This window comes from Siniperca chuatsi, linkage group LG12, assembly GCF_020085105.1.
Source record: "Siniperca chuatsi isolate FFG_IHB_CAS linkage group LG12, ASM2008510v1, whole genome shotgun sequence".
NCBI lineage: Eukaryota > Metazoa > Chordata > Actinopteri > Centrarchiformes > Sinipercidae > Siniperca > Siniperca chuatsi.
The window spans coordinates 4302697-4329557 of record NC_058053.1 but is presented as its reverse complement, the minus strand read 5'-3'; the positions used below and the strand labels follow the sequence as shown (position 1 = coordinate 4329557).

At 39.8% G+C, this 26861-nt stretch overlaps 1 protein-coding gene across 1 annotated transcript; it reads left to right on the top strand.

The window, feature by feature from the left end:
* The first annotated feature begins 380 nt into the window (after positions 1-380).
* hibch (3-hydroxyisobutyryl-CoA hydrolase) lies at positions 381-26861 on the top strand. Its single transcript, XM_044215705.1, has 14 exons — positions 381-535; positions 858-900; positions 1411-1542; positions 2280-2364; positions 2658-2738; positions 2904-2956; positions 16082-16160; positions 21323-21468; positions 22421-22507; positions 22668-22726; positions 23351-23432; positions 24497-24616; positions 24904-24937; positions 25174-26861. The coding sequence occupies exons 1-14, from the start codon at positions 504-506 to the stop codon at positions 25287-25289; spliced, it is 1149 nt and encodes a 382-aa protein (XP_044071640.1). The 5' UTR covers positions 381-503; the 3' UTR covers positions 25290-26861.

Sequence of the window (26861 nt, the reverse complement as noted above, 5' to 3'; positions counted from 1 at the left end):
TATTATTATTAAGTAAAAGTAAAGAATATATATATCCTGTTGGGATGCTTACATGGTTTGCTGCAAAATGTATTATATTGGCAACTACAGCTGTCAATAAAATGCATGAAGTGAAAAGTGTAATATTTGTGTATGGAGTAACATAGAATACTCAAGTAAAGTGCAAGTACCTCCAAAAGCTCCTCAAGTACAGTAATTGAGTGAATGCCTTAACCAGTGTTCGCAGTGCATTCTAGCAACGCAAACACAGTCCGAGCAGAAGTGCCATCCTGTTGAGTGAGAGCGCCTCCTCTCCGCAGTAGGCGGCAGTGTGGCACAAACACAGCACGGACTGAAACTCCCTCGGCGGTGCGTACGCCCACCGTTACGTCACCACACCGACCAATCAGGGGCAGCTCGGTGCCTCTTTCAGGAAGTAAACGCACAAACTACAGAGGAGATAGCAAGGAAAGCTGTACCTGAGAGTGCAACCTCTGGCCAGGCGACATAAGTCTAAAATAATAATGTCCTTAACCGTTTTAAGATCTGCTTACAGGTATGTGGCAAGTGACGGTGTTTCTAGCGAACCTATACAGTATAGTTGGGGGTTTGTTGTCCTGAAACTCCCGAGTTTGCTGACATTATGTAGCTTGTTATAAAATGTCAGACGTGCTGGAATCAGGTTGAAGTAAGTCACTAGGATGCTAGCTTCTGTATGTATATATGTGTGTAATAATGTTGTGATAGTATCTAAATTTGAACCTGGCAGTTAATTAAGTCTGAGTCTGTGAAATCAAATGTTTTTAGATACTAACGTTGTGTGTCCAGCCTGTATGGTTATTATTAATGTTTGCCACTAACGTTACTCTTTCCTCCAGACTGAGGTCCCTCTGCAGACTGCAGCGAATCCAGGGCCACATGGTGAGCAAACCCCTCTCATGTACCTACATGTTGTACTGTAGCTTTCCAGTAATATATGGTGAGGATTGGACACAATTATATGGGTTTTCTTTAGCTGATACCAGTGTACAACACAACTTTGTACTTTTTTTGCTCACTAAAAATGCAGATTAACGACAAGTGTTTACAAGGTGTCAATCTTGAGACAATCGACAGTTATGTTATGCTAAAATTCAAATTCCTCTGTCAGCCAAACATTGGCAGTAGAATTAAAAGTGGACCATTATTGATATTGCATTTTCACTAGAATCAGCCATATAAGTATTATTCTATTATAATACCATTTATTGAAGTGATTCTATGTCATCAGTCACATTCAGTTTCAATCAAAGTCTTTTCTATAGTCTATCAAAGGGATTTTACTCAGTTCACTATTTAAATCGATTGGAGTGATACTGCTATTTTTGAGTTTATTACAGTGTGTTGTAAAGACTTTTACATAATTGTCTTGTTGTCTCTATTTTGGATCAGATGTCGAGTCAGGTGGAACCAGAGGTTCTTCTGGAGAAAGTGGGCAGCGCAGGTCTGATCACCATAAACAGACCCAAAGTCCTGAATGCCCTCAACCTAACCATGATCCGGCAGATCTACCCGCAGCTCAAGGTTTGTGGAACGCTTGGTTAATGCAAACTTCAACTGGGGCAAATGTCAAGTGTAATTTATTGCAGCGGTCTGTTACTGATTGTAAATGGCTGCCAGTATCTCACTTAGTTTTGACATTGTCAAGGTTTTGATGTAATTGAGAGTTGGATAGATTTGCGCGTAAACCTATTCAGCACTTATTAACAGTTACAGACATACTTGTAGTCTGTACGAAACCCTTTTACACAATATTTTATTCCAAACATATCTACCAGTTTAGGGAATGTAATTACTTTTTCTTCCTGAAAAACATTTGGTTTGATGTAATTGGATACCAGAAGACACACACAAAAATATTTCTGATAATACAGTCATTCCTCTCATCAAATAAAAATTGCCCTCTTTTGCTGGAATTTGGAGGACACAACTGTTTTGTATCATTTGTGGTTTTAAATATCCCAAAATCCATTGTGTGCCACTCGCTTGTTCAGTTTGCCAGCAAGCCTTGCGTCCTCTGAAGGCCACATCTTTACAGACCCTATCCTTCAAATGAGGAAGATGCTAAAATGGAACACAGTTTGTGTCATCTAGCGTACCACAAGTTCTGATGGTGTTGTGTTTAAGGTCTCAACATTAAGTTGTTTTAAGGTGTTTTGAATAGTGTTGTTTCATCTTAGTGACACATGAAATTACCGTAAGATTTGTTTTTGATGATGATTTCCTATGCATTAGCTGCTATTTTTTTTCTGTGATTGTAGAAATGGGAAAATGACAATGAGACTGACATTATGATCATCAAAGGAGCAGGTGGGAAAGCCTTTTGTGCTGGTGGAGACATCAGAGGTAAGCAGTAGCCTTGCAGCATCACTGGGCTCTGGATAGCCCCAGTTTGGGCCTCTCATGTATCAGCGTACATCCGGGTCACAGAGGTAACCATCAGTTTCTCTAAAAGATAATTAAGCGGTGATGTTTGAAAAACCCAGAATGAACCCAAAAAATCATATTTTTATCATGCAGTGGAGAATATGGATGGTTACGTTTGTGATCTTAATGTATGCCAATACATGAGAGGCACAAACTGGGGCTAGGCTCTTGGGAGCTTTTCATTACTGTTTTGATCTGGTTTGTCCTCTCAGCGGTCACAGAAGCAGGGAAAGTTGGAGACGCTCTTGCAGAGGACTTTTTCCGTGAGGAATATATTCTCAACAATGCTATTGGTAAGCGTTACAATTACACCTGTGTCGTTAATTCTACCTGTTGTGTATAGGTACACATTCACTTATTGTCTCACTTTATACATTTCCAGTTACCTCTACTTCATCAGTTTGCCTGTTTAAAGTCAGTGTTCCTTAGTTTTTACACATTTTATTTTATCTTTCAAGGAGCATGCAGGAAACCATATATCGCCCTTATTGATGGAATAACAATGGGAGGGGTGAGTACATTTCTTTTTATGTATTTAAGTTTGTATTATAAGGTTGGGTTAACCTTACACAGTTTCTCTCTGGATATTTGCATATTATGAAGCAATGAAAAGACTTAATTTTCATCCTTGTGATGAGGATCAAAGATTCCTTTTTTTTTGGTTCCTTGTTGCGTGAAAAGAGTTGCTATATGAGGTGTGATATTAAAATATGCCTGTAGGTGTCACTAGAGAACTATGTGCCACTGTCATCTGATGCCAGTGGCAAGGTGGCCTCTGATTGGATGAAATATAAAGTGACAAAGCATTGTTGCTGCCACTGGTTTTTCCCCTCCGGGTGTCAGCTGTAGAAGGAATTTGAATTTGTACCAGTTTGCCCCACAATAAGCATGATGAGACATAATTCAGACAACACATGCTCATTAATCAGAAATAACTTTGATCGCAAAGGTCGGTAATTTATTAATATTAACTCACCTGGTCAGAGAAGATGTCTGGCCTTTGGATGAGTCTGTTCTTTTTTCCATGTCATGACCTTAACAGAGATTTTACTCCTGAGGTGTCACCAAGGTCACTCACAGCCACAGTATCTGCTGGGTCATTACTCATCATGTCTCTGGGTGTGAGTGTCAGTGTCCCTGTGGCGCACAGATATGTGAAGTGCTTTTGCACAACATTGAATCTCACCATTCAACTACTGGCCATTAGGGTGCACTATACACTCTGGTACTCCTGAAATCTCTTTAGGAGTATTTTACAGCAGCATGTGGTACAAATCAACATCTTGATCAGGTGGCTCAGGTCTTTATTTATATTTTTGGCTGTGTAGTTTGTTGAGAGAGGGTGAGGAATGCCACAGGGATGGGGAGCTTTTTGGTCTTGTTTGACTGCTCCTTTTTATACTGAATGCTTATGCGGTGTTATTTTGGATGGGATGTCAAGTCTTTGACACTCATGCACTGCAACCCAGATCAAAGCTTACCCTTCCAAAATCATAGTGTTCAGACTGCAGAAGAAATTTGTCCTTCTCTGTGAATGTGTGTACGTTTTGATTGCATGCACATTTAGGGTTGGTATGATTGGACTGGAACAGGAAGGGAGCTGTTTAATGCAGGATTTTCTTGCACACCGACTGTTCAATTCTTTCAAGTAGAGGGAATCAAATAATATGGCATGAGATATGATGGGCTGAAGAAATAAAATGACAGCAGTTGGCTCTTGTATGGTTTTGTCTCTGCTGACACAGAGGACAGAGAAGAACATAACATACAGAGGAGGTTCAGGTTTTGGTAGAACCCTTATCACTGAGGCCATGGACTTATTGATGAAACTTAAGGGTATAATGGTGAATATCTTTGGAGACCATGGCTCTGCACAGAAGCTATCCATTTCATCTTGATTTTGTCTGTTGTGAGGAACTGAACGAAACTGACTTGAGTGTGGGTTGACTTCTTGGTGTTGTTACATCTACATTTTCTGTACATGGTGCTGTAGTGGTGCACTGCTTCTTCTCAAGGTAGAGGAATATTGACTTACTTGCTACCTATGGAAGGAGATTAATATGCTAATTAGTGTCGTTCTACATCATTAGTAATCCTAACAACTGAATAAAATTTGCATACAGGTACAATAACTTGTAATCGTAACTGGTGATCTTTGATAATCAGGCACAATGCAGAAATGAAACCAAAACAATGAGCTAAAACGCGCTGTAGAGCTGTGGGTTTGTCACTATGAGCAACACCTTTCACATCACACAGTCATTTGATTCGTTATTATTATAAAAAATATTGATTAGTGCAGCTTTGAAGATATTTTGTTTCCCTACCTTCAAAGCAGTCTGGCTTGCAAGGGTCTAATGATCAAAAATAGTCCACTTGGTTTAAATTAGACAAACCACCCACAAAAGGGGGATTGGTTTTAAAGGGTCAAACTTTAGATGGCAGTAGAGGGACTGTTTTGTTGATCTCACGGTGTTTACCATTTCTTGGGCTGACCTGTATCAATGTGTCACTTTTCATAAAAACTGACCAGTTAGTTCTACGGGCTGCTATGGACTGCAAATACAGAAAAATGAAAGAAAACACAAAAAAAGTTCACAAGTTCAGCCTTTGTTTGTTTGTTTGTTAGTATTTTCAGCATAGCAAACATTTTACACTGGTAAAATGGGGGGGGGGATCCTAGAAGCTGTGAATCAAAAAATCATCTTGTTTGCTTGTTTTTCCTATGTTTAGACAGCCATGATGACAATGACACCCCCACTTACCATTTTCCTTTCCAAGAGGAGACAAAAGCCATAATTTATTTGTCAGAACAAAACTGAACAAACAATGTAGGGTAATGTGCAGTAATTGATGCAAGGGACAGCTGAGTGCTTGCTTCTGATGTATGTTGCACCATATGGTGTGGTACAAGTCACTTCCGTTCATCATCCCAGTGGAAAACCTTAAAAGTTGTGATGTTTGATATTTGTGCTGCTTATCGCACACTTATTTAATCTTTTTCTACTCTTTTTTTCCCCCTATAGATTTATGGCTCTGGGAATAAAGTAATTTGAAGTACAACTCTCCTATCTGTCATGTCAGTACAGAGAAGACACTAATGTTGACACAAACCATCCTCAGGGTCATTGCTGTTTAATGTTTGTAGTGGTTGAAAACAGGCTAGTTCTATATATGGAAAAGTCCAAGAGCTACTAGAGTCCCTGTTCCCAGATCTGCGCTGAGCTCGGGGTAGAACTCCCACGTCGAACAAGTATGCTAGCGTTAGTGCTAACAAACCACCAGGGAGTAAAGGCATGTCATTAGCAGGTCATAGAACACACACACACACACACACACACACACTGTCTATGTGTTTGCCTCTCTCATACATCAGTGGGATCTCATCTCACGCACATCATTTACCGCTCTCCAAGTTTAAAATCCCTGGAATTTAGCTCTGTGAATGTTGAAGTGTTGTTAATCCATGTCTGCTAGAGCATGTTTGATTTTCTCTTAAAGGTCCAGTGTGTAACATTCAGGAGGAGCGATTGGCAGAAATGGAATATAATATTTATAAGTATGTTTTTAGTGTATATTCACCTGAAAATAATAATCGTGTTTTCGTTACCTTAGAATAAACCATTTTTATCTACAGAGGGAGCGGGTCCCCTTCCACAGAGGTCACCATGTTGCACCGCCATGTTTCTACATTAACCCAGAACAGACAAACCAAACACTCTAGAGTGGGCCGTTCACTTTTTTCACGAGTTTCGCGGCCACCGTAGTTTCTCCTACACGCTTAGAAGGGGAGGGTGAGGTAAGCGGTATTCAAATGGTTGCAATCTGCAAGTTCACCACTAGATGCCACTAAATCCTACACACTGGTCCTTTAAGGTTTCAAACATTTACATAGTCACATTCAGAACACTCAGTTTGTAACAGGGGTGGCGTAGCGGTTGCTGCCCAGTTGATGGATATTTGTTTAGAGCAGTATGATTGTAATCTCTTTTCCCTGGAAAAAAGAGCTCTTGTTGGCTAATGTCCACATCATCTAATGAGAGTGAGACAAGAATGAACAAAAGTGAAAGCCAGAAATGACCTCAGGGCAGATTTGGATCCCCGCATTAAGGTTCTCATCTTTCAAAGCCTGTTCGGTGCTTGTTTTGAAAGTGAATACTTTGTGCAAGAGTGATGTGGAAAGTAACTTGTGCATTTTCAAACAGACGTCACTTTCTCTGTTTATAACTTTCATCTGTCACTTGTGTCTGTTGGCACCAACTGGAAGGCTTCTGCATTATCCACACATGCGTTTCCACTCTCATACACAGTGTCACTAATGATTTCTGATCTTAAAAATTTGATTCCTCTGCTGAATCGAAAAGCGTTAATAATATTATTAGGGAGAGGTACCTAGATTTCACTTTAGTAGAAAGTAATGCATCTTCTCTACATCATTTTAATGGATTTCACCCCACCTGTTTTATCAGTATTTGGTTTATATCCAGTAAACCAAATATCATAATGAGGACTTCATGAAGCCCTCAATATTCTTAGCCAGTGTAAACTGTCCCAGCCAACTGTCCCAAACTGTACATTTTGAAGCCTATTCTGTTTGTAAGCATTAGCTATAAACATGCTCATCTGCACAATTTTGCACATTTCCATTGTTTACAGCAGGATCTGGAGACATGTTCTTATATGGTGCTTGGTGGTAACACACCAGCATGTAACAATGTTCCACTACTTTTATGGTGAAACTCGGGTAATGTGAGATTAAACGGCCCCTCATTCCTCTGGGTGCATCTGATGATCATTCCAAGAAGACTGTTTATTCTTTTTTTTCCCTTTCTTTGTCCTTTTCTGTCTCTTTCCTCTTTCTTTCCCTCATTGCAAACATTCTACGTTCCCACAGTTGTTTTCAGGTTGTGTTATTTCTACACTTTGGAGGAAATGGCTGCTATGATGTACAAGGTTCATTTATCTTCTCTTTCAAGTACACTCCATTTTACATGACTCATTCGGTATCTAATAGACGAAGACAAGAGGAACTCTGGATATTTTGCTAAAACGTTACCTTACACATATGGAACCCCAAAATGGCCAATATTAATTAACTACATTATGAAACAAATAGTGGTATGAAAAAATGCAGTAAAATATGTAAATAAGCAAAATGTGAAATCATTCAGTATCTTGATTAAAACAGGGTTTTATTGGAATCTATTTTTTTGTGTTATGTTATTTTGTATGAAGGGTTTGCAAAAAAAGTAATGATTTGTACATGGAGAACAAAACAGTGGTTCAACCAGACTGACAATTGAAAGGGCAGAAAGAGACAAAGATACCTCTGAGCAACAGCTAAATAAGAATATAAGAAATCAGCAGTCATTGGTAAAAGAAATTGGAAGCTTAGCATTTAAATCTGTGCAGATTTAAATAGGAACAGGTTCCTGTTTCAGTGTTGAGTGCACAATAATGCCTATAACAAGCTGGAACTAACAGGCGTGTTGTTTTAGCAAAGCTTAAAACTTCCAAATGGAAATAGTAGGTTAGTCTAGGGTTAGCACTGTTGGAATTGGATCACAGAATAGCAGCTGAACATACTACAAATCACAGTTTAAACCTATTCAATCTAACCACTGAGTAGACTGCAGAGGGCCCAAAGAAAAATGGGTTCCCAAAATATTTAGAGCCCAATTGTGGTTCAAAAATGATCTAGGGTCACTTACGCTTTTCTGGACTGGAAAACAAATAAAACATCGAAGAGTATTTGAGGAAAAAATAGTTACAACAGTATTCTCCCGTGTCATGCAACACTCTGGGGACATCGACTAAACAGAAGTTTTAATCATTTAATTATTCTAAAACTCTTTCAAATGTAAATACATTTGGTGTATAATTATACTGTTTTTATCTATGTTAAAATAGCCATTATTGAAGGAAAATAGAAAAACATCAATATAACAAGGAACTCCAAACCTTTAAGCGGTAGTGTATATACATATACAGCTTAAAACAGAGGACTAAGACATTAACTAGTAAAAAAGAAAAATTTAAGAGATTGTGTTGTAATTGTGACCAGGTGAGCAAATGTGTGGGTGTGTGTGTGCATGTGATAGCGGTCTGGACCCATTCAGTATAGATAGAGGGAATTGTGTCTTTCAGGGTGGTCGGGTCCACCAACAGAAATAAACAAATGCAAAAGGGGACTTCCTGACCAATGATTCTTTGGATACAATCATGAACTGATATCCTAAAGTCCCTTATTTTGGGGCCAATATCATAGAACATGAGTTAACATACCCTCGTCAGGGCACTTCCAGCACCCGGGATCACTTTTAAGCTTAACCCTATACAATCTAGAGGGCGTCATAATAATAATAATAATCTTTAATCTTTGATTTAGCCTAGTGTGACTATCACGTGACATGTGCTTTGAATTACGTAGGATATTGACCCATTCTTTTTCTGTAAATGTAATTCTGAAATCTGTTTCCCATATAGTTTTCAGGGAACTGATAGTGCCATATTTCTGTAATAGCATAGAATAGTAAAGTGATGCCTTATGACCCCTACTGTAGCTTGAGATGCTATGGATGAATTTGCACATATTGCCTGTATTGTTTTTAACAGACAAACAAACTTAAATTCGGTCTGTAAGTCATTGAAGGTTTTGTACCCTTCTGCGTAATTTTTTCCAGTAGAAGGAGGATTTACCAATATGTAGGCAGGGATTGAGGTAGTGTTCAGGAAGGGGTCAAAATTGAGGATTTTTGCAGAGAGAGATGAAGGGGATCCCATCTTTGTATGTCTAGCTTAAATTTCTCAAGTAAGGGTTCTATATTTATCTTTATGATGCCTGACAGGTTGGGTGGGAATAGGACCCCGAGATACCAAATACCCTGATCCGACCATCTAAAGTTGCCTGGTTGGAATAAGGTTTTGGGAGAGTATGCTATTAGGGCAAGAGCCTCATAATTAGACCATATTTATTTATTTATTTGATACTAAAATACACCCCACACATAGGGCTGGGTCCTGAACTTGGATACTTTTATGGCAGACCGAATTGCTTCAATACCATCAAGTATCAAAAAATGCCTTGTCATTCGGTACCAAATTTCAATACCTAAGGAGTAAATCTCATCAGCGTCAGTGCACCATGCAGCATGCTTGTACCAAGAAATAATAGTGCAGTTGATTGGCTCGATACCACGGCTCCATCTCCGATCACTACTGTGCAGACTCTGGCTCCAAATGATGTCACAAGTGCAAGATGGCAGCTGGAAATGGATGTTATGAAGTTGGTATCGAAAAAGGTATCGTTCAGGAACCGGTATTGAACTCAAGGTATCGGTACCAGTAACAATATCGAAAATCTTTGAACGATACCCAGCCCTAATGTCACACAAGGCTGTGTATAAAAGGAGAGAATGGGATATCAAGAAATAATCTATCCTAGTAAAGACATGATGGTAAGCAGAATAGAAAGTGCAATCCCTACTGGTGGGATTCAAAAGTCTCCATACATCAACCAGGCCTAAGTGAAGAAACACTGCACCTGTGCAGGTCACAGCAGACATTTTGACTTTTCATAGGACAGGTGTTACTAAACACATTAACGATGGCTCTGTTCTATTCAAGTGTCACAGTAAGCCATGACAGTGTGAGCCTCTTCTAGTGTCACTTTTTCAACTTTTTACTTGTAATCTCTGCTGTCTAAAAAAGCATCTACCCTGCTCTGCCCCGCTGTTATTACGGACATGTCTGACCCATGGACTCATCTCTTTAGTTGATCTGGTGATATTTAACTCGCAATGGCCTTGGGCTTATAGGAAATGGGTTTTCTGAGAGGCCGCTGAAACAGAACTATTAAATTTTCTTCTTTCTTTTTTTTTTACCATCTTCTACCATTCTGTCTAAACAAAATTAAAAAGCTGTACGACATATGGCTGAGTATGTTCAAAGGCTCATTTTAGTGTTCATAATAGATTAATCTATTTAGCGTTTTTATATAGGCAATAGTGAATGAGAGGGTGATTTAGGGGACATAGTGATTATGAAATAAAAGTGTAATTGAAAAATGCTATTGTGAAATAAATAAATTTTTGAAAGAGGGCATTTTGAAAAGAAATTTAACTTTAATAAAACTCAAACTGATAAAAATATAAAATAAAATATTTAATGTTTTCACAATGGTATTGTATTCATTCTACTTATTATTTATCTCATAATGGCTTACTATATACAGTATATTGGTCATTTTGGGAGTTCCATGCACAAACACATTAGAGTTACACAGATTACTCCTAGTTTGACATTAAGCTAATGAAATACAAATTTTCACAAAATTCTATTTCATCATATACTAGGTTGCAGGATTAAAAATGAATATCTTTTGATTTCCTATTTCCATTCTACAAAGCTAACTTGACTTGTGAGAAAATGAGCCCAGTGCCTGTCTTTGCCCTGAGCCTAAGTGCTGACGTGTTGCCAAAGCACAGTCATCATATAACTCATGTCCTAAGCTAACAGAAGTCACCGTCTGTCTGTTTTGTGTGCCTCTTTTGTTTTTGTATTGGGATCTGGCTCTTTCAGAAGAACAGCTCTTGGCAGAGGTCTGTTTAGTCTCCAGTGATCAGATATTTTTAATCCTCTGTGGTCATTTGTCACACAGCCTTAAGGCAAACCCTGCAGCACTGCCCTCTGGCTTCTGTACTTCTTTTTTTCGCTATCCATTAAGAGCGAGGTGAAGACAGGCTGTCGACTGAAATCACAGTCACCACTTGTTGTTTGGCAGTGATTCAGCATTCAGCAGTTTGCGTCCTTTATATATCTGTACAGTGTACTATATTTCAGATTTTATTGATGATGTTATTTCATGAATAGTAATCCACATTTGAATAAGCTGTTGTGACAGTTGGTTTGACTGTAAGTAACCCTGCATCTGTAACTAATCAAATGTGAGAATTTGCTGTTTTTTTTATATCATTATTTATTGTTTTGGGGTTTTGGACTCATGGTCAGAATAAAGCATCGCCTTGGGCTCTGTGAAATTCTGATGGGCGTATTTCACTATTTTCATGGACTAAACAATGACTATTTTTATAGACTCAATGATCAAAAAATAATTGACTGATTAAACAAAAATGAAAATAATCTTTGGTTGCAGCCCCATTACTACATATTGAAGTTTCTAACATTTTCTCTCTGCTTTGTTAACATGTTTTAAATAGTCTGCATCATGTCTACATTACCACACAATTGTTTTCTGTCTAATGCTGGTTTCTTGTGTGCTACATCTGTTCCACTGATGAATCGTAATACTGTTGCTGCTGCTCCAATAAAGTTTTATCTTGGCTCATAAGGGGCAATAACGATTTTTTTACTGCCCCAGAGCACAAAATGAATGTAATACTCTATGTTTACAGGTTGATAAGGTTGTTAATCAATACCAGTGAATCAGTTATAACAACACCAGGTGCTGTGGCCTCTTGCTTTCAGTGCTTGCTCTAGCCTTTACCTTTGAACACAGCAAGTTTTTATAAATAATAATAATAAAATAATAAAACTTTATTTATAGAGCACTTATCAAAACAAAGTACAAAGTGCTTCACAAAAAGAGAAATAAAATACCACAGTGAATGATAAAATATAAAATACATAAAAGCAATAAAATAAACAGACAGCTCAGGTAAGATCAAGATATGCTTTCCGATAAAAATGTGTTTTGAGAAGAGACTTAAAAGAAGTCACTGACTCAGACAACCTAATTTCTTCGGGCAAGTTGTTCCAGAGCCTCGGGCCCTGATAGCAAAAGCTCTGTCCCCCTTAGTTTTCCTCCTGGACTCAGGAACAGACAGAAGACCTGCCTGAAGATCTCAAACTAGGTGAAGGTTCATAAGGGATTAAAAGGACTAAAATATAGTCTGGAGCCAGGCCATGAAGAGCATTAAAAGTAATCAACAAGATCTTAAAATCAATCCTAAAACAAACAGGGAGCCAATGTAAAGAGGCTAAAACAGGTGTGATGTGGTCGTACCTCTTGGTCCCAGTTAACAGCCTAGCAGCTGAGTTCTGTACAGTCTGCAGTCGTTTCAGAGTTTTTTGATTAAGACAAGTGAACAGGCTGAAGCATGTATAAGGAGAACAGTATTGGACCCAGAATTGAACCTTGAGGCACACCGTACTTGATATGGGAGAAGGATGACAGGAAGTTATTAATGCTGACACAGAATTTCCTATTGGACAGATAAGATGAGAACCAGCCTAGTGCAGTGCCAGATATGCCCACCCAGTGCCTCAGTCTATCTAAATGAATGCCATGATCAATTGTGTCAAAGGCAGCACTTAAGTCCAGCAGCACAAGAACTGAACACATGACTGCATTCATTAAAAGATCATTAGTGACTTTGAGAAGGGCTGTCTCAGTGCTGATGAAAGCCAGATTGGAACTTTTCAAAGGTATTATTGTTTCCCACAGCAGCAAGAAGCTGATAGAGAATCTTTGAAATAAAAGGCAGAGTTCAGGCAGAGTAATAGCAGAAAAATTGCTCAAAGAATCCCTGAGAAGGTGATCCACATCTAAAAAGGCAGAGTTGGGGGTGATACCAGATCTTATTAACTCCACCTTTCCAGCAAAGTGCAAAAGAAACTTTTCACAATCAGCATCACAATCAGCAGGGGCACAAGTAGAGGCAGGGTTAACTTTCATCAATTGTCCTCAACTGTTTCCTGTTTATGGTGGAGAGTGGCAATTGCTACCCACCATTTACCTGTTTATTTATACCCTTTCCTTAATGCAGTGGCTCTCAAACTTTTACTGTCACGCCCCTCCCCTTCAGAAGCTGAAAAACGCTAATGCCCCCCCCCCTAGCGAAGGTAGATTGCATTTTTATCAATCATTAACAATACGGGTGACTGAAATAAACAAAAGATTTAGGTTAGCAAAATAGCATTGCTAGCATCAGAGCACTTTTGTTTATGTCACCACATGAATCATATTCATGCAACTTTAGGTGCGCTCATCAGCCACGGCCCCCCTGCAGTGGCTCTACGCCCCCCCAGTTTGAGAACCACTGCCTTAATGCCCTCCACTCCCGTAAGTGTGACGTCAAGTTGAGCAACACTCTGTAGTGAAGGGCTTCAGACACCAAGGGTCAAAACTTACTTTTGTGGCAGAGCGGGTCGTCCACCAATCGGAAGGTCGGCGGTTTGATTCTGTCTTCCCCCAGCCCACATGTCGAAGTGTCCTTGGGCAAGACACTGAACCCCAAATTGCTCCCGAGGGCTGTGCCTTCGGTGTGTGAGTGTGTGTGTGTGAATGATTAGTTAGTTTCTTTGGACTGATGAGCACTTAGCGCCTGCCATCAGTGTGTGAATGTGTGTGAATGGGGTGAATGTGATATGTAGTGTGAAGTGCTTTGAGTAGTCGGATGACTAGAAAGGCGCTATGCAAGGACATATATATATATATTGTTGGGGCCAAAAAACATAAAATGATATACATAACATACCAGCGTGTGAGCACAAGCAACAGTGGCTTTAAACCCAGACCAAAAAAAAGCAACATGTATAGAGGGGGTAAAACATTAGCATAATATTGCCAACCTTTTATAAATATTCAGAAATAAAATAAAAACTCATTAACTCCATCGTAATGTGCTCCAGAGCAGCCAAGCCAAGTCAAATCTGAATCTAATCTGTAACAAAAATCTAGTGGGATAAATAGATGTTTTTGTCATTTTGTCATGTGTTTCTTTAACTTTGGGGGCAACCGGTAAAGATAAATAACGAGTAAAGGCATTTTTCACATATGAGGAACCAAACTCAAAATTAGTCTGTTGTTTACCTGTCTGTGGAGCAAATCCAGCTCCTCAACACTAAGAGCTCAACCTGTGGCCTTTTTTTAAAGGAATAGTTCAACTTTTTGGGAAATATGCAAGAAATAGTTCACCACATGATATACAGTGTTAATTAGTGAGCTTTAGAGGTGCTGGCAGGTGTATTTTTTTTAATTTAGATTTTTTTATAATTGGACACAGCCAGGCTAGCTGTTTGCCCCCTGTTTCTAGTCTGTATGCTAAGCTAATCGTCTGATGTCTGTAGCTATATTTAAGAAAGAGAGATATATTACAGTGGTATTGATCCAATCATCTAACTCTCGACAAGAAAGCAAGTATTTTCCAAAATGTCCCACTGCCCCTTTTAAACCACCTTCATCATAGACCGCCATTAGAAAAGAGGCAATTTAAAGTTGTTGATATGATGCCTCAAATGGCCCTGAAGGTCACTTATTACTCTTTGTATTAGGCATTTTAAACCATTAAGATTCAATATTTGTAAAACTTTCCCAAAGCCCAAAAAAGCTGTAAATGTGTGTGACGTCATCTCAGTGTAAAGCCTGGCAGGGAAAGAGACGCCAATGCTCATGTGTCGTGGGCTGCACAAAAGTGAAGCAAACTAGGAATAGAGAAATGTTTCTTGGCATATGTGATACTCAGTTGGTACAAGCCGATTTACGTGACTTGACACAAACCAGATATGTGAACCCTCAGGAGATTTACCTGATGACCTTCCACAGTCACCAGTCACCAGTCAGTCAGTCACTGACATATTGGATTTTTCTCTGACCTGACCAGTAAATAACTCTGCTCCTTGTACAGTAAGGGGTCCAATCACAACATTTCCGCCTGTGTGTGAATGATTACTTAATAAGAAGTCTTCCAGAACAGTGAAGGTCAGTGAAGTAATGTGATTACTTTGTGCTGCTGGATCACATCCCCTCCAGAATTTGTCATCTTTTTTTACCTTGAGCTGAGTACAGTATCCATCTTGTGTGTCTCTTGCTTTGTGACTTGTTTTTATTGTATTTTCACTTTGATGACGCCCACATTATAAATATAATTGAGTGCTTTTTTGATTCATCCTACATTTTGCCATTGTCTCATCAGCAGGGTATTAGAACATGAAAATGTCTGCTTGTCTCCTGCAGGATAAAGGACAGTTGCATAAATAAATTAATGAATTATTCATTTTGTGTAATTGTCATTAAGAAAAATTGTTTACCATTCTTATATGTGACAAAATCTTATGAGATTAGCTTGTTTTTGCTGTCAGTGAGGCGTTTTCACCCTTAAAAAGCTAAAGTTTAAATAATTCTTTAAATGATGTATTTCATCATAGCTGAACTACATGCACATTCACCTGTCAGGCAGTACAATACACCTGTCTGTGTATCTACATTGTTTAATGCATATAAGTAGAGGACGCATGCAAGGGGATGTTGTTTCCATGGTAACCTTATAATGTGACACACAGGGTCCAAACTGTGCTGGAAATGTCCTCTGGCCAACGCTGCTCATTAGGCTTCACCTCTCTCTCTGCTGGGAGACGCACACATAAATCACACACACGTACACACACACACTTACGCAGGGTCGGCCTGGTTTACTTTTTAGTCAGCATTTTCGCTCTCAAACTTCAGCTCAGTGCTTATATGTAGAGGTGACAGTTATTAATGTTTTCTCCATGCCCTGTTTTCCCCCTCTGTTTATTCTCTTTACCCAGCCTGGGCCTCTGTTTCCTCCTCTTTTCTTCATAGCACTGATTTTTTTTTTGTGTGTGTGTAACCTTTGTTCTCCTCCACCCGCAGGGCGTAGGTCTGTCAGTTCATGGACGGTTTCGAGTGGCCACTGAGAAGACGCTGTTTGCCATGCCAGAGACTGCTATTGGTAAGACTGTCCAGCTGCACTGGTTCCTCTCTGGGTGGGGTGGGGGCACTGGTTGGCCCACATCAGTGTGAGCAGGTATCTAGACCATTAATTATTTAGGAGCAGTGATTTCAGTTGCAGACCCAGCTGGATCGAATTCATATGCATTCATAGACACAAGGTCTGTCTGCATAGGACGCTGGGAAAGAATACACCAAGGGATAGATGAGTGGTATTCACCACAGCATATGATAGGATAGATATGCTGCTAAAATTAACTGATAAAATGACCAGTGTGGTAATGTGGAAAACAAGAGTTTACAGCCATGCTTGTGACTCTGTGATGGTCAATATAAAGAAAACTTTGTATGATGGTTAAAGGTCCAGTGTGTAACATTTAGGAGGATCTATTGGCAGAAATGGAATATGATATTTATAATTATGTTTTCATTAGTGTATAATCACCTGAAAATAAGAACTTTGTGTTTTCATTACCTTAGAATAAGCTGTTTATATCTACACAGGGAGCGGGTCCCCTTCCATGGAGGTTGCCATGTTGCACCGCCATGTTTCTACAGTAGCCCAGAACGGACAAACCAAACACTGGCTCTAGATTGGGCTGTTCTTACACGCTTGGAAGGGGAGGGTGAGGCGAGCGGTATTCAAATGGTTGCAATCTGCAATTTCATGACTAGATGCCACTAAATCCTACATACTACTCCTTTAAGAGTTGAGGTCCAAAGTAAGTTTTTGTTCTTAAAGTGTGATGGTGAAGTAAATGTACCAAAAAACTGGTAAAAGAAATTGAGGGTAATGTCAGAGTAGTCATCATCAAAAAAATAAATAAATAGTGTTAGCAGTGGTAATTGTGTGCCCTCATTGGACAGTACATCACATCATCTGTTAAAATAAAAACTAATAAGATACCATAGAACAGTTTCAAGCCTGCTGATAAGTATGCAGCCGTCATCAGTAACAGTTCCTTGCACCTTTAAATAGGAGAGACGATAAGATGCAGGTGATAGAAATGAGGAGACAGTAAGGGGAACTGGAAAGTGGATCAACAATTGGAGAGATCAAACAAACTGGCAACACTTTCTGTCAGTTGTACATGCTCATAAACAGTTAAACTAATATCAATTAATATTCTCATTAATATCATGCAATTGATTCTGATCTACTGTATAGCCTGTGAGAAGCTTATACTGGCAATACAAATACATATAAAGTCATGACTACAGGACACACAAACATGCCATGGTGACAGAACAGCATTCCTGTATATTTTTGTAGTTCAGCTGCAGCTTTCCCACAGACACACTTATTTTGTCTGACCCTTTTTAGGAGGATGAGAAACAAAACAAATCATCCAGATGGGATACAAAATTCTTTCATTTTCAAATAAGTCATGGCTCAGGAATTCTTGTTCCTGAAGACTGTCCTCATTTCACCTGTTCTAAACCGTCTGATTGGACAGTCTGTAGCAAAAACTACTTTTAAATTCAACTTTATTAGGAGAAGAAAGGCTTTTTATCTGCCTTCTTGAAAGTTGCAAACTTTATTTGCATAATCTGATACCACCAAATGATACATAGCATAACTATACTATCAGTAACTAAATGGCTTACATGTAGAAATCATCAAGAACTTAGTGTTTTTCTGTCTAAGCCAGTTCCTCAAGTGTAAATGGCCATTGCCAGAGCACTAAGCTATAGTTTGCTCTTTAGCTAATTGACTCCTGTAGACAGATGGCCTTCTCCTGAAGCGCTGAGGAGATTAGTAACAAATCTCTAACAACTAACGAATTACAGCTGAGGTGGTCCTCGAGCATCTTTGATGATCCATTTAAAGGCTCAACAGACAAATTTTATATTATGTGTTGTGTAACAAAGAGGAAATGCTTTGAGTATGTTATAAGTTGCTAGGTTGATCGTTTTTCTGCAGCTTTAATGTGTATCTGTTCATTTTCTGATGAACTGACTGTGTGTGCTCACTCCCTCACACTTCCAAGGACACTCACGTCATCCTCTATTTGACACACAACCACGCGCAGACACACACACATCAAGCTTATTCCAGAGCATTCTGGACTCGGTCTCCATAATCAGTCTTCAGCTGATGCTTTACTCTGTGTGGTGGTGTGCAGTGGAATCGGACTCAGATGTCTGGAGCAGCACAAGGATGAAGATGATGTTGTCAGTGGAGAGGAAATTAGTCTCGCAGAAAGAAAAGACTAAAGGGTTGTTGCTGATGCAGTCTGACTGTTGTGTGGGATTTTCTCAAAGGCGAGGCCAAAATGAAGAGTAGGAGGAAATGAGACGGCAATTCAATTGCACAGGCTGATGATTGGCTATACGAGCAGGCTGATGTACTGTACAGTATGTGTGTCTATTAGGGTGTGTCTTCTTGTAACTGCGTCCTTGTTGTCCACTAATCCACGCACGTACACCCTTGTGTCGTCCAGTACCTGCTGGTGAAGTAGCACATGAAATACATTCCGTTTAGTCTCATTATTAATGCTCATAAATAAAGCAAGAATCTCCTCGTGTCTTTAAAACTCTCCAGTCACTTTGGCAAGGAGGCAGGAAGTCTTGGCTAATCCTCTTCAGAGCTGCTGTTTTCACACATTGTCACTATTGTTTTTACTAAAGGCACTTGGCTTCCAGGCCTCTGTACCACACATCCCCTCTGTAATCAGAAACTTGGACTTCACACTGCACCATTTCCATTCGGGAACAGCATGTTCACAGAGATCGCAGCTGCTTCGAGACCCTACTTGCTTATTTTAGCCTTGATCCTGGGGTGGAATCCTCTCAAGAGCCTCAAAGTGAGCAAGAGTCACAAAGTGCTTCACAATAAAATTTAAAAAAAAGGAACAGATATAACATACAGACAGAAGAAGAGTAAATGGTGTACTGTTGTCAGTTGGTATGTGTCCACTTGTTGACATATGTCATAATTTAGTGTTTCTGCTCAGTGTGGATGTAATTGTTAATGAGTAACAAGGTGGATAAAACATGATGTCCTGGGCCGGATTGCAGAGGATGTATTCTGGACGTCTGTTTGAAGCATGCAGTTTGAAGTCATCACAACAACATCCTCCACATTTACATGATAGATGTATGAAAAGAGCTTAATATGAGTTCCCACTGTGGTGTATCCTAAGACTAGAACATTATCAGAGGTTCACACAATTCAAGTACTCCTTTAGTTTGGGGTGGGAAGCCGGATGAGGGTTCTCAACTTGCTGCTACATTAGCCACTCCTACTGGTTGGGTGGGGTGCAAACACAGTTGGGGGTAGAACTTTGGTGTTGTGTGTGTGTAGCACCCTCCCAGCGAAGCTAATCGATGGCAAGTGAAAAGAAGCAGCTGTAGACACCGTGTGTTCCACCCTCCCCACGCCAAGTTGAGACTCAGCAGTGACAGAGACTGCAGTTCATAGGGAACGGGCCTTTTGTAATTGTTGGAAAATAGGAAAATCTGGGAGGAAACACAATGAAATACAAAAAAGTCCCTTTTCATGGAGGACATTTTGACTTGTCAAGCACATGTGTAACTAATAACATTAACGATGACCACATTCCCTTAAGGTGTAACAGTGTTAGGACCCTGGTATTGTACATTCTGTCAAACAAGAACACCTAAATGTAACAAAGTCATCGTTAATGTCAGTAGTTAACGCCTGTGTTTTGCTGCTATGCTAATGCAAAATGTCTGCTATGAAAAGGGCATATAGTTAGTCTCCCCACAGTCTATTGAAATCATAGAGATAACATTGATCTAATTTCTAGAAATCAGTAACAGGTTAAACTTCTTTGGACAGGTACATTTACTTACAAACCCCTTTCCAGACCCATCATTTCCAGATGCAGCTTAACACCAAGGTTTTCAAAAGAGGGTTAAAAAAATCTGGTTGAAAACAGCTGCCTTTGCAAAAGGCACCCTTAAAATGCTGAGCTGAGAACAATAGACATGCTGTGATGTTAAAATGTATGTCATTTTCAATAACCCAACACTATCACACTCACTCACACACAAACACACTCTTACCGTCCCCACGGTAAAGCGTTAAGGTTAACTCCTTCCGTGGCGGGATTAACAGATTTAACCCAGCCCTGCTAGCATTCTGAACAACAGCCATAATCTGCCACATTTATGATATTACATTTTCAGCAGTGAATCAGGTCAACTCATCTAATCCGTCTCTCTCCCATTCACTGCCCCCACCCCCCCTGCCACGATGCAAAAGCTGTCAGAGAACCAACTGTGACCAATGGAGTCTCATTTCCTGTCACAAACACTGAAATCAAATGGAAACATTATTGAAAATACAGACTCAATTCTGTCCAGATTAAGGGGATTGTGACAAAATCTTTCATAATCATAAATGCTCGTAAGCCGCATGTTTAGCTTTTTGTAGAGTGCCTGTAATCGTTTGTTTTCTTAATGGTTTTACTTAATCATACTGTATGTAAATCATCTCTGGGTGAGCTGGAGAGATATTTTAGGAAGGTGAGGCAATGTGGACAAAGCTGACATCTGGTGCAATTCTGTTAGTTATTGAACTGTTATATTAGTTGATTAATCCATTAGCCAGTCAAAGGAAAATTAATCTGCCACTGTTTTGATAATCAATTACTCATTAAAGTATTTTTCAAGCAAAAATGTCACATTTGATGGTTCCAACATCTCAAATATGAGAATATGCTTTTTTTCCTTGTCTGACATAGTAAATTGAATATCTTTGGGTCTGAGACTGTTTTTCTGACAAAACGTTCATGACATTTGAATGCATCACTTTGGGCTATAGGAAACTGACTTTTCACTTGTTTTCTGATGTTTTGTAAACAAAAGGAATAATTGATTAATCAAGAAAATAACTGCTCAACAACGGACTATTTAAAGTATAGTAACTAAACTATTTATAGTAGCAACCTTCCAAAGGGAGGGCCGGGGGGGGGGGCCATGGCTGATACACTCCGACTCTATATTGTATTTTTTTTTTTTTTACTTTCAAATATCGATATCAGTATCTGCTTCAAAAATGCAGCATCGGTCAGGCTACAGTCACATGGTAATGGGATGTTTTATTGGTGGGCGTTTTGACAGGGTGAACAGTGACAGTTGGTCATGTGTATTGAGACTACAAGAATGTGCCCAGTTTTCTGCTTATTTTGACAGGGCTTTTCCCTGACGTGGGCGGTGGCCATTTTCTGCCGAGGCTCCGGGGCAAGTTGGGACTGTTTCTGGCCTTAACGGGCTTCCGTCTCAAGGGACGTGACGTGCAGAGAGCTGGAGTTGCCACTCACTTTGTAGAGTCTAAGAAGGTACGGTAACTCAAGTTAGTAGATAAACTCACAGTGCCCTCAAAAATATTAAGGAATAATATTGTTATATGAAACAGACAACCTATTTTATACAAGACTGCAGACAAACACTTGACAAGCCAAACAACCAGGATTTTCCCAATATGTTGCTTTCAATTCATTATATTAACTTAACAGGCCATGCACTGCGAGTGATGGTGGTGCTGCAGGGAGGAGTGCAGGACATGCATGAGCATAGTCGGGGGTGGGTGGGGGGGTGTGGGGGGTTCAAAGCTCCTCTGGAAAGCCAGATGCTGAGTCACTGGCTGGTCCAGAGGCAGGTTGTGTTTGCCTTGCTTTTGGCGTGAGGTCAGAACAGTGGGCGGCAGAGTTTGTTTAAGACTGCAACCTTGATTTTCAGGACAGCCGAGCAGTGGGGTGGATTTAGTTTATTTGTACAATTTTTACAGCAGTTTGTTTAAAAACAGAGCTGGAAAAATATCTGGGGAAATTAAAGAAAAAGTCTGATTAATAAACTTTGGTTGAGATCTTCAGCTGTCTGTTTGTTAAAGGTCAAACTGTATCTGGTGAACACATTGCATGTTAATGCTCTTGTAGAAACATTCCCCTGTCTGTGACTTCCAGGTTGGCTACTACACAGCAATGCATTCATGTGTTATTTTCTCATTGAATGAAACCATAAACGCAAATTGAAAACTATTTTGGAGTATGCAAAGTGTCAACAGCCACCATCCTGCATCCAGAGCAGCCAGTTCTTCAACAATGTTTTTCCTTAGTGAGAACCAAGAGGGAAAGATCTGCCTCCATCCAAAAATGTGATTGTTTTCAAAATGATGAAAGGTTGAATCTAGCCTAGTTGCTTGTAGAATCAACAGTCGACTGCAGACAAACAGCAAATTTACAAGCATTTTTTCAGTGGCTAGTTTTAATGTCAAGCCTTCTACTTCAATAGATCCCAGACCTGGAGAAGGAGCTGGTGGACTTGAGGTCTCCCTCTGCTGAAGACGTCTCCAGAGTGCTAGATTCCTACCAGAACCAGGTTAGAATCCATACATGTAAGCCATACGACTAAAGTTGAACGTAAAATATCCAAAACAGCTCAAAAAGCCAACGAGTTGCCCCTCAGACATCTGTTTTCAGGTGAACGCCTGAGAGTCAGAGAGCCTGTCTGTGTTGATAATTGTGTTCTCTGTCCACAGAGTAGTCTGGATTCTGAGAAGGTTTTTGTCCTGGACAAGCACATGTCTGATATTGACAGGTAGTCCTTGAATGTCTGTGTTCCTGAATATAAACATAATCTGAATGGTTCAACCTAGTGAACAGCTAGTTACTTAAAGGATAAGGCTGTGATCAGCTATATTTTGTTATTGTCAACAAATGCCGTGAAAAGACCAAAACCAACAGTCTGTCTTAGTCTGTCTCTCAATCCTCCTGACTTCCCTGCCCTGTTGTTGCTCTCCGCCCTGAGATCATCCCTACTGAAGATGTACATCTTACAAGCTGATCAGTTCTCTCCAGCTGGGCACTGTAGTTTAACAGATGTTACTCAAACAGGAGTACAGTAAATAGTGTATTTGTTGGGGACTATTTTTAGCGGTGGATTTGTTGCTCATTGATGTTTTTAATAGTTTTTGGACAACAATAGAATTCTGTGGCACAGAGGAATAAGATATACACAGAAAATACTTGGTAATGTAATCAATTCATTGTTGGTTTTGGTTTATTCATGAGGTTTGTGGACATAAGAAAAACATCGAATATTGCCAGCACAGCATCACAACGGACACTGAAAGGAGAAACCTTCTGACTGTAGTTTGAATGAGCGTGAGTTGAGGTAACCTGCTGAAAACATGAATCCATGTTGGTCTGTCCTTCCCTTCAGGTTGTTCAGCTCCAGCAGCGTGGAGGGCATCATGCAGAACCTGAAAGCAGATGGCTCAGAGTTCGCTAACAAACAAGTGGAGGTATGATCTTGACCTGCGGCTTTATCAGAATCACTGCCATTTGTTTATTCTCATTTGTTGCAGAGAAATCTAGCAGCACTGGTGCAGAGGCCTGCTGACAGCTTCACACATGGACACTTACTGTATATTGTGGTTATAGAAGCTATTTTAAGGAACTGCTGTACGTTTCCCCTCTGCAGCCCTGTTACCCCACCATCAGATAAATCCCACTGACAGTGCTGGAGTGGAGCCAGGGCATTATTTGGCTTTAGCAGTATATGTTGGTAATTAGCAGTAACCTCAGTTTAAGCACTTAATGGGGTTAGTCTTAGTCTTGTGCCTTGTTGGCTGCACCAAAATCCCTCCTGTGAGATTTCAGAGCTCTTAGCCGACCACAGTGGCTTCATTCCACAAACTTTCCTAATGATTCTGAAATTGACTCTTCGTGGATGTGACTCTTCTCTCGGATTTAGTATTTCACGTCATTTCCACCCCGATGGTCCAATGAGATCAAATGTGGGAAGCAAGGCGTACAACCTTATGAAACAGTGCACACGCCCCAGGTTCGACCCCAGCCCTCTCCTCATTGTTCCTCTCCTGATCACTCCAGGATTAATAATACTGTACCACTAGCCAGCTATTAATGTGAGCCTCCATTGACTGATAATTGCCTGTTTATTATTTGATTTGGAACATTTGGATTATAGTTCATATTAAAGAACTGTTTGAAGGTTTAACAAATATTGCCTGGCTGCTTTCATTCAGTTTAACATGTAAACATTTCCAGTATCCTTTCAAACCATGAAAATCTGAATTAGAGCCAATGAGGGTCAGCTCAGGCATCAAATATTTATTAGAAACCCACTTCCTCAGTTACTACTACGCCGCTGACTCACTGCCCTGCCTTGTACATTAAATATTCATAGCCATCTTTCTCGTTAGTTACACGTCGCTCCGCTTGTTTTTTCCATGATTTTATTTGATAATTTGGAGAATTGTTTTGATTTAAAAGCAAATTAAGCAGCTCATCACCATCTATCTGTTAGCGTCTTACACAGAAAGGTTCCCTGTGTCTCCTCTTCCAGACGCTGTCCAGGATGTCTCCCACGTCCCTGAAAATCACCTATAAGCAGCTGCAGGCGGGTGCATCTCTGAGCCTGCAGGACGTGTTGGTGATGGAGTATCGACTGAGCCAGGCCTGCATGGTAAAAACCAACAGACTCACTCTAACTGGAGTGTCAGCCTACAGGGAAATGATCAACATCCATCAGCTTCATTTTCATACTTTTCAGAATTGGAGGATTAGTAAATGATTCTTCAAGTTGAGGATCCCATTCTTTACCATATTAACTTGCATTTATCTTTAAAGCTATAATGTCAGTATTACTTACCTTAATCGTCTACCACAGCTGTTTAAGTTTGGTTATGACTTGATATGTTGGAGTAAAATCTGAAAGGATGTCATCTCACGTGAGTTTCTGTTGTTTTGCAGAGGGGCTGCGACTTTTATGAGGGTGTAAGAGCCGGTGAGTCACTGCAGTGCATGGACAACAAAAGCGGAATAGGGTGGATGTGAATTTCAGTGAAGTAGCATAATTTATATGGATTGCACAGAGTTATAAAGAACTAAAGTGCAATGAAAAAGAACGCAGTATTGATTCTAAATGTTATTAAAGGATCGATAAATAATAGCTTTCTCATATCATGCCTGTCACATCATCTGATTCCCCCTGGTATGTGGTGATTTTCTGCATGTTTCCAGTGCTGGTTGACAAGGACCAGAATCCCAAGTGGAACCCGTCAACGCTGGAGGAGGTGTCTGATCAGACTGTGGACCAGTGCTTCTCCTCACTGGGAGAGAAAGACCTGACCTTCTGATGTCTGTCAGCCAGCAGCTGCTTCCCACCTTCAAACACACACCGCTCAGCCTTCGCCAAGCCTCCTGTCCCCACATCCCTTTATGTCCCTTTATGTGAGAGGATGGGAGAAAGTCTGTCATTCTATGACGAGTACATACATAGGTCATATACTTAATAGTTTGACTCTATACTACTACTACTTCTACTACTAATACTGTGGTGACATTTTACAGGAGAATCCAGGCTGCTCCTCTGCAGCTGAGGAAAAGAAGGTTAGATTCATGTTCACAGCCAGAAATGGAAAATAGTAGCAGAAGAGGTAGCTAACACTGTGTCACACCTGACAAATGTTCAGAGTAAACTTGCTCTGCAGTGGAAGTGGAGTCTTTTTTTTTACATAAATAACTCTCTTCTGCTGCAAATCCAAGGAATCTGCCGCACAGCAGCATTAACATGAGGACATGGGAGGAGAAAATGATCTCACCGCTGAGTGCTTCATTACATTTCCTGTGGGTGTTTGTTGCTGTGACATGGATCAGTATCATCTGTATTTCTGCAGTGTGGCCACTTGTTCTAATTCAGATAATATATCGTCTCTATTCCTGAATTTTTTTGTCTTTTTCCAGTATTTGTCTTTTTAGTAGTATCTGTATTTTTTCAGATGTAACATAGATCACAAAGGTATTCTCTGACATATCCAAGCAACACTCCCAAGACAAATGGCCGATTTAGAAGTAGAAGTATATCAGTATTTTACTCTGAATGCATTTACATGATTGTTACATTGCATTTTTAGAAAACAAATGTGTTTTCAGCCGTCTGAAATGTGTGTTATATAGTGCGTTTTTATATTTAACTTCTTCTGATGGACATGTCAGTAGGAGTCAAATCACCTCCCTAAACACCAGCTCTCAATAGCTGCATTATTTATGAGACAACCAGTCAGATTGGGCGTCACTGCTGGAACAGAGGGCAATAAAGAGAGTTTGTAATGTAACATAAAATGTTGTGTTCTTGGTAAGTGAAGAAGGATCTTTTATGACCTGCTTATAAAGTGTTCTTGTAAAACATTGACACGTCGTTATAAAGTGCCTTTGTTATCAGCATGGAATCGCCAAGCTGCTGCTCAGATATGAACTCTAGAAAGTAAACATTCACACATTTAAGCTGCTCTGTTCTACCTACCGTATTGGCAGGAAGTCTTGCATATTTTGTTAGACAGGTATAATTGTGTAATAGATTATTAGAGACCACAGTCTGTTACAAATGAATGACCAAGCTATTGGTCTGATAGTTCTACAGACTCACAAATATCTGATTAAATTATAAAAAATCAGGTTTCAGAACTATTTTTGTGATTTTTGAATCCCAAGCTATCTACAGTATGGGACACCTGTACCTCATGTCTGTTTAAATCTTCTCTACCTGCTTCATATTCACAGTCTGACTCAATAACACAAATCTCATTTCAACAGTAGCCTCTTGTAATCTGTGTCATATTCATCAAGCACCACCAGTAGTGCAACATGCAGTCTGAGGTTCACAGGATGGCCTCCACATACTGCAGCCAATAAACTGCCATAAACACTGA

Bases quoted from the DNA above. Each gene is read 5' to 3' on its own strand.
- hibch (XM_044215705.1), top strand. From the start codon at position 504: ATGTCCTTAACCGTTTTAAGATCTGCTTACAG. The intron at 16,161-21,322 runs GTAAGACTGTCC...TTATTTTGACAG, and splicing joins CATGCCAGAGACTGCTATTG to GGCTTTTCCCTGACGTGGGC. The intron at 24,617-24,903 runs GTAAAAACCAAC...GTTGTTTTGCAG, and splicing joins GACTGAGCCAGGCCTGCATG to AGGGGCTGCGACTTTTATGA.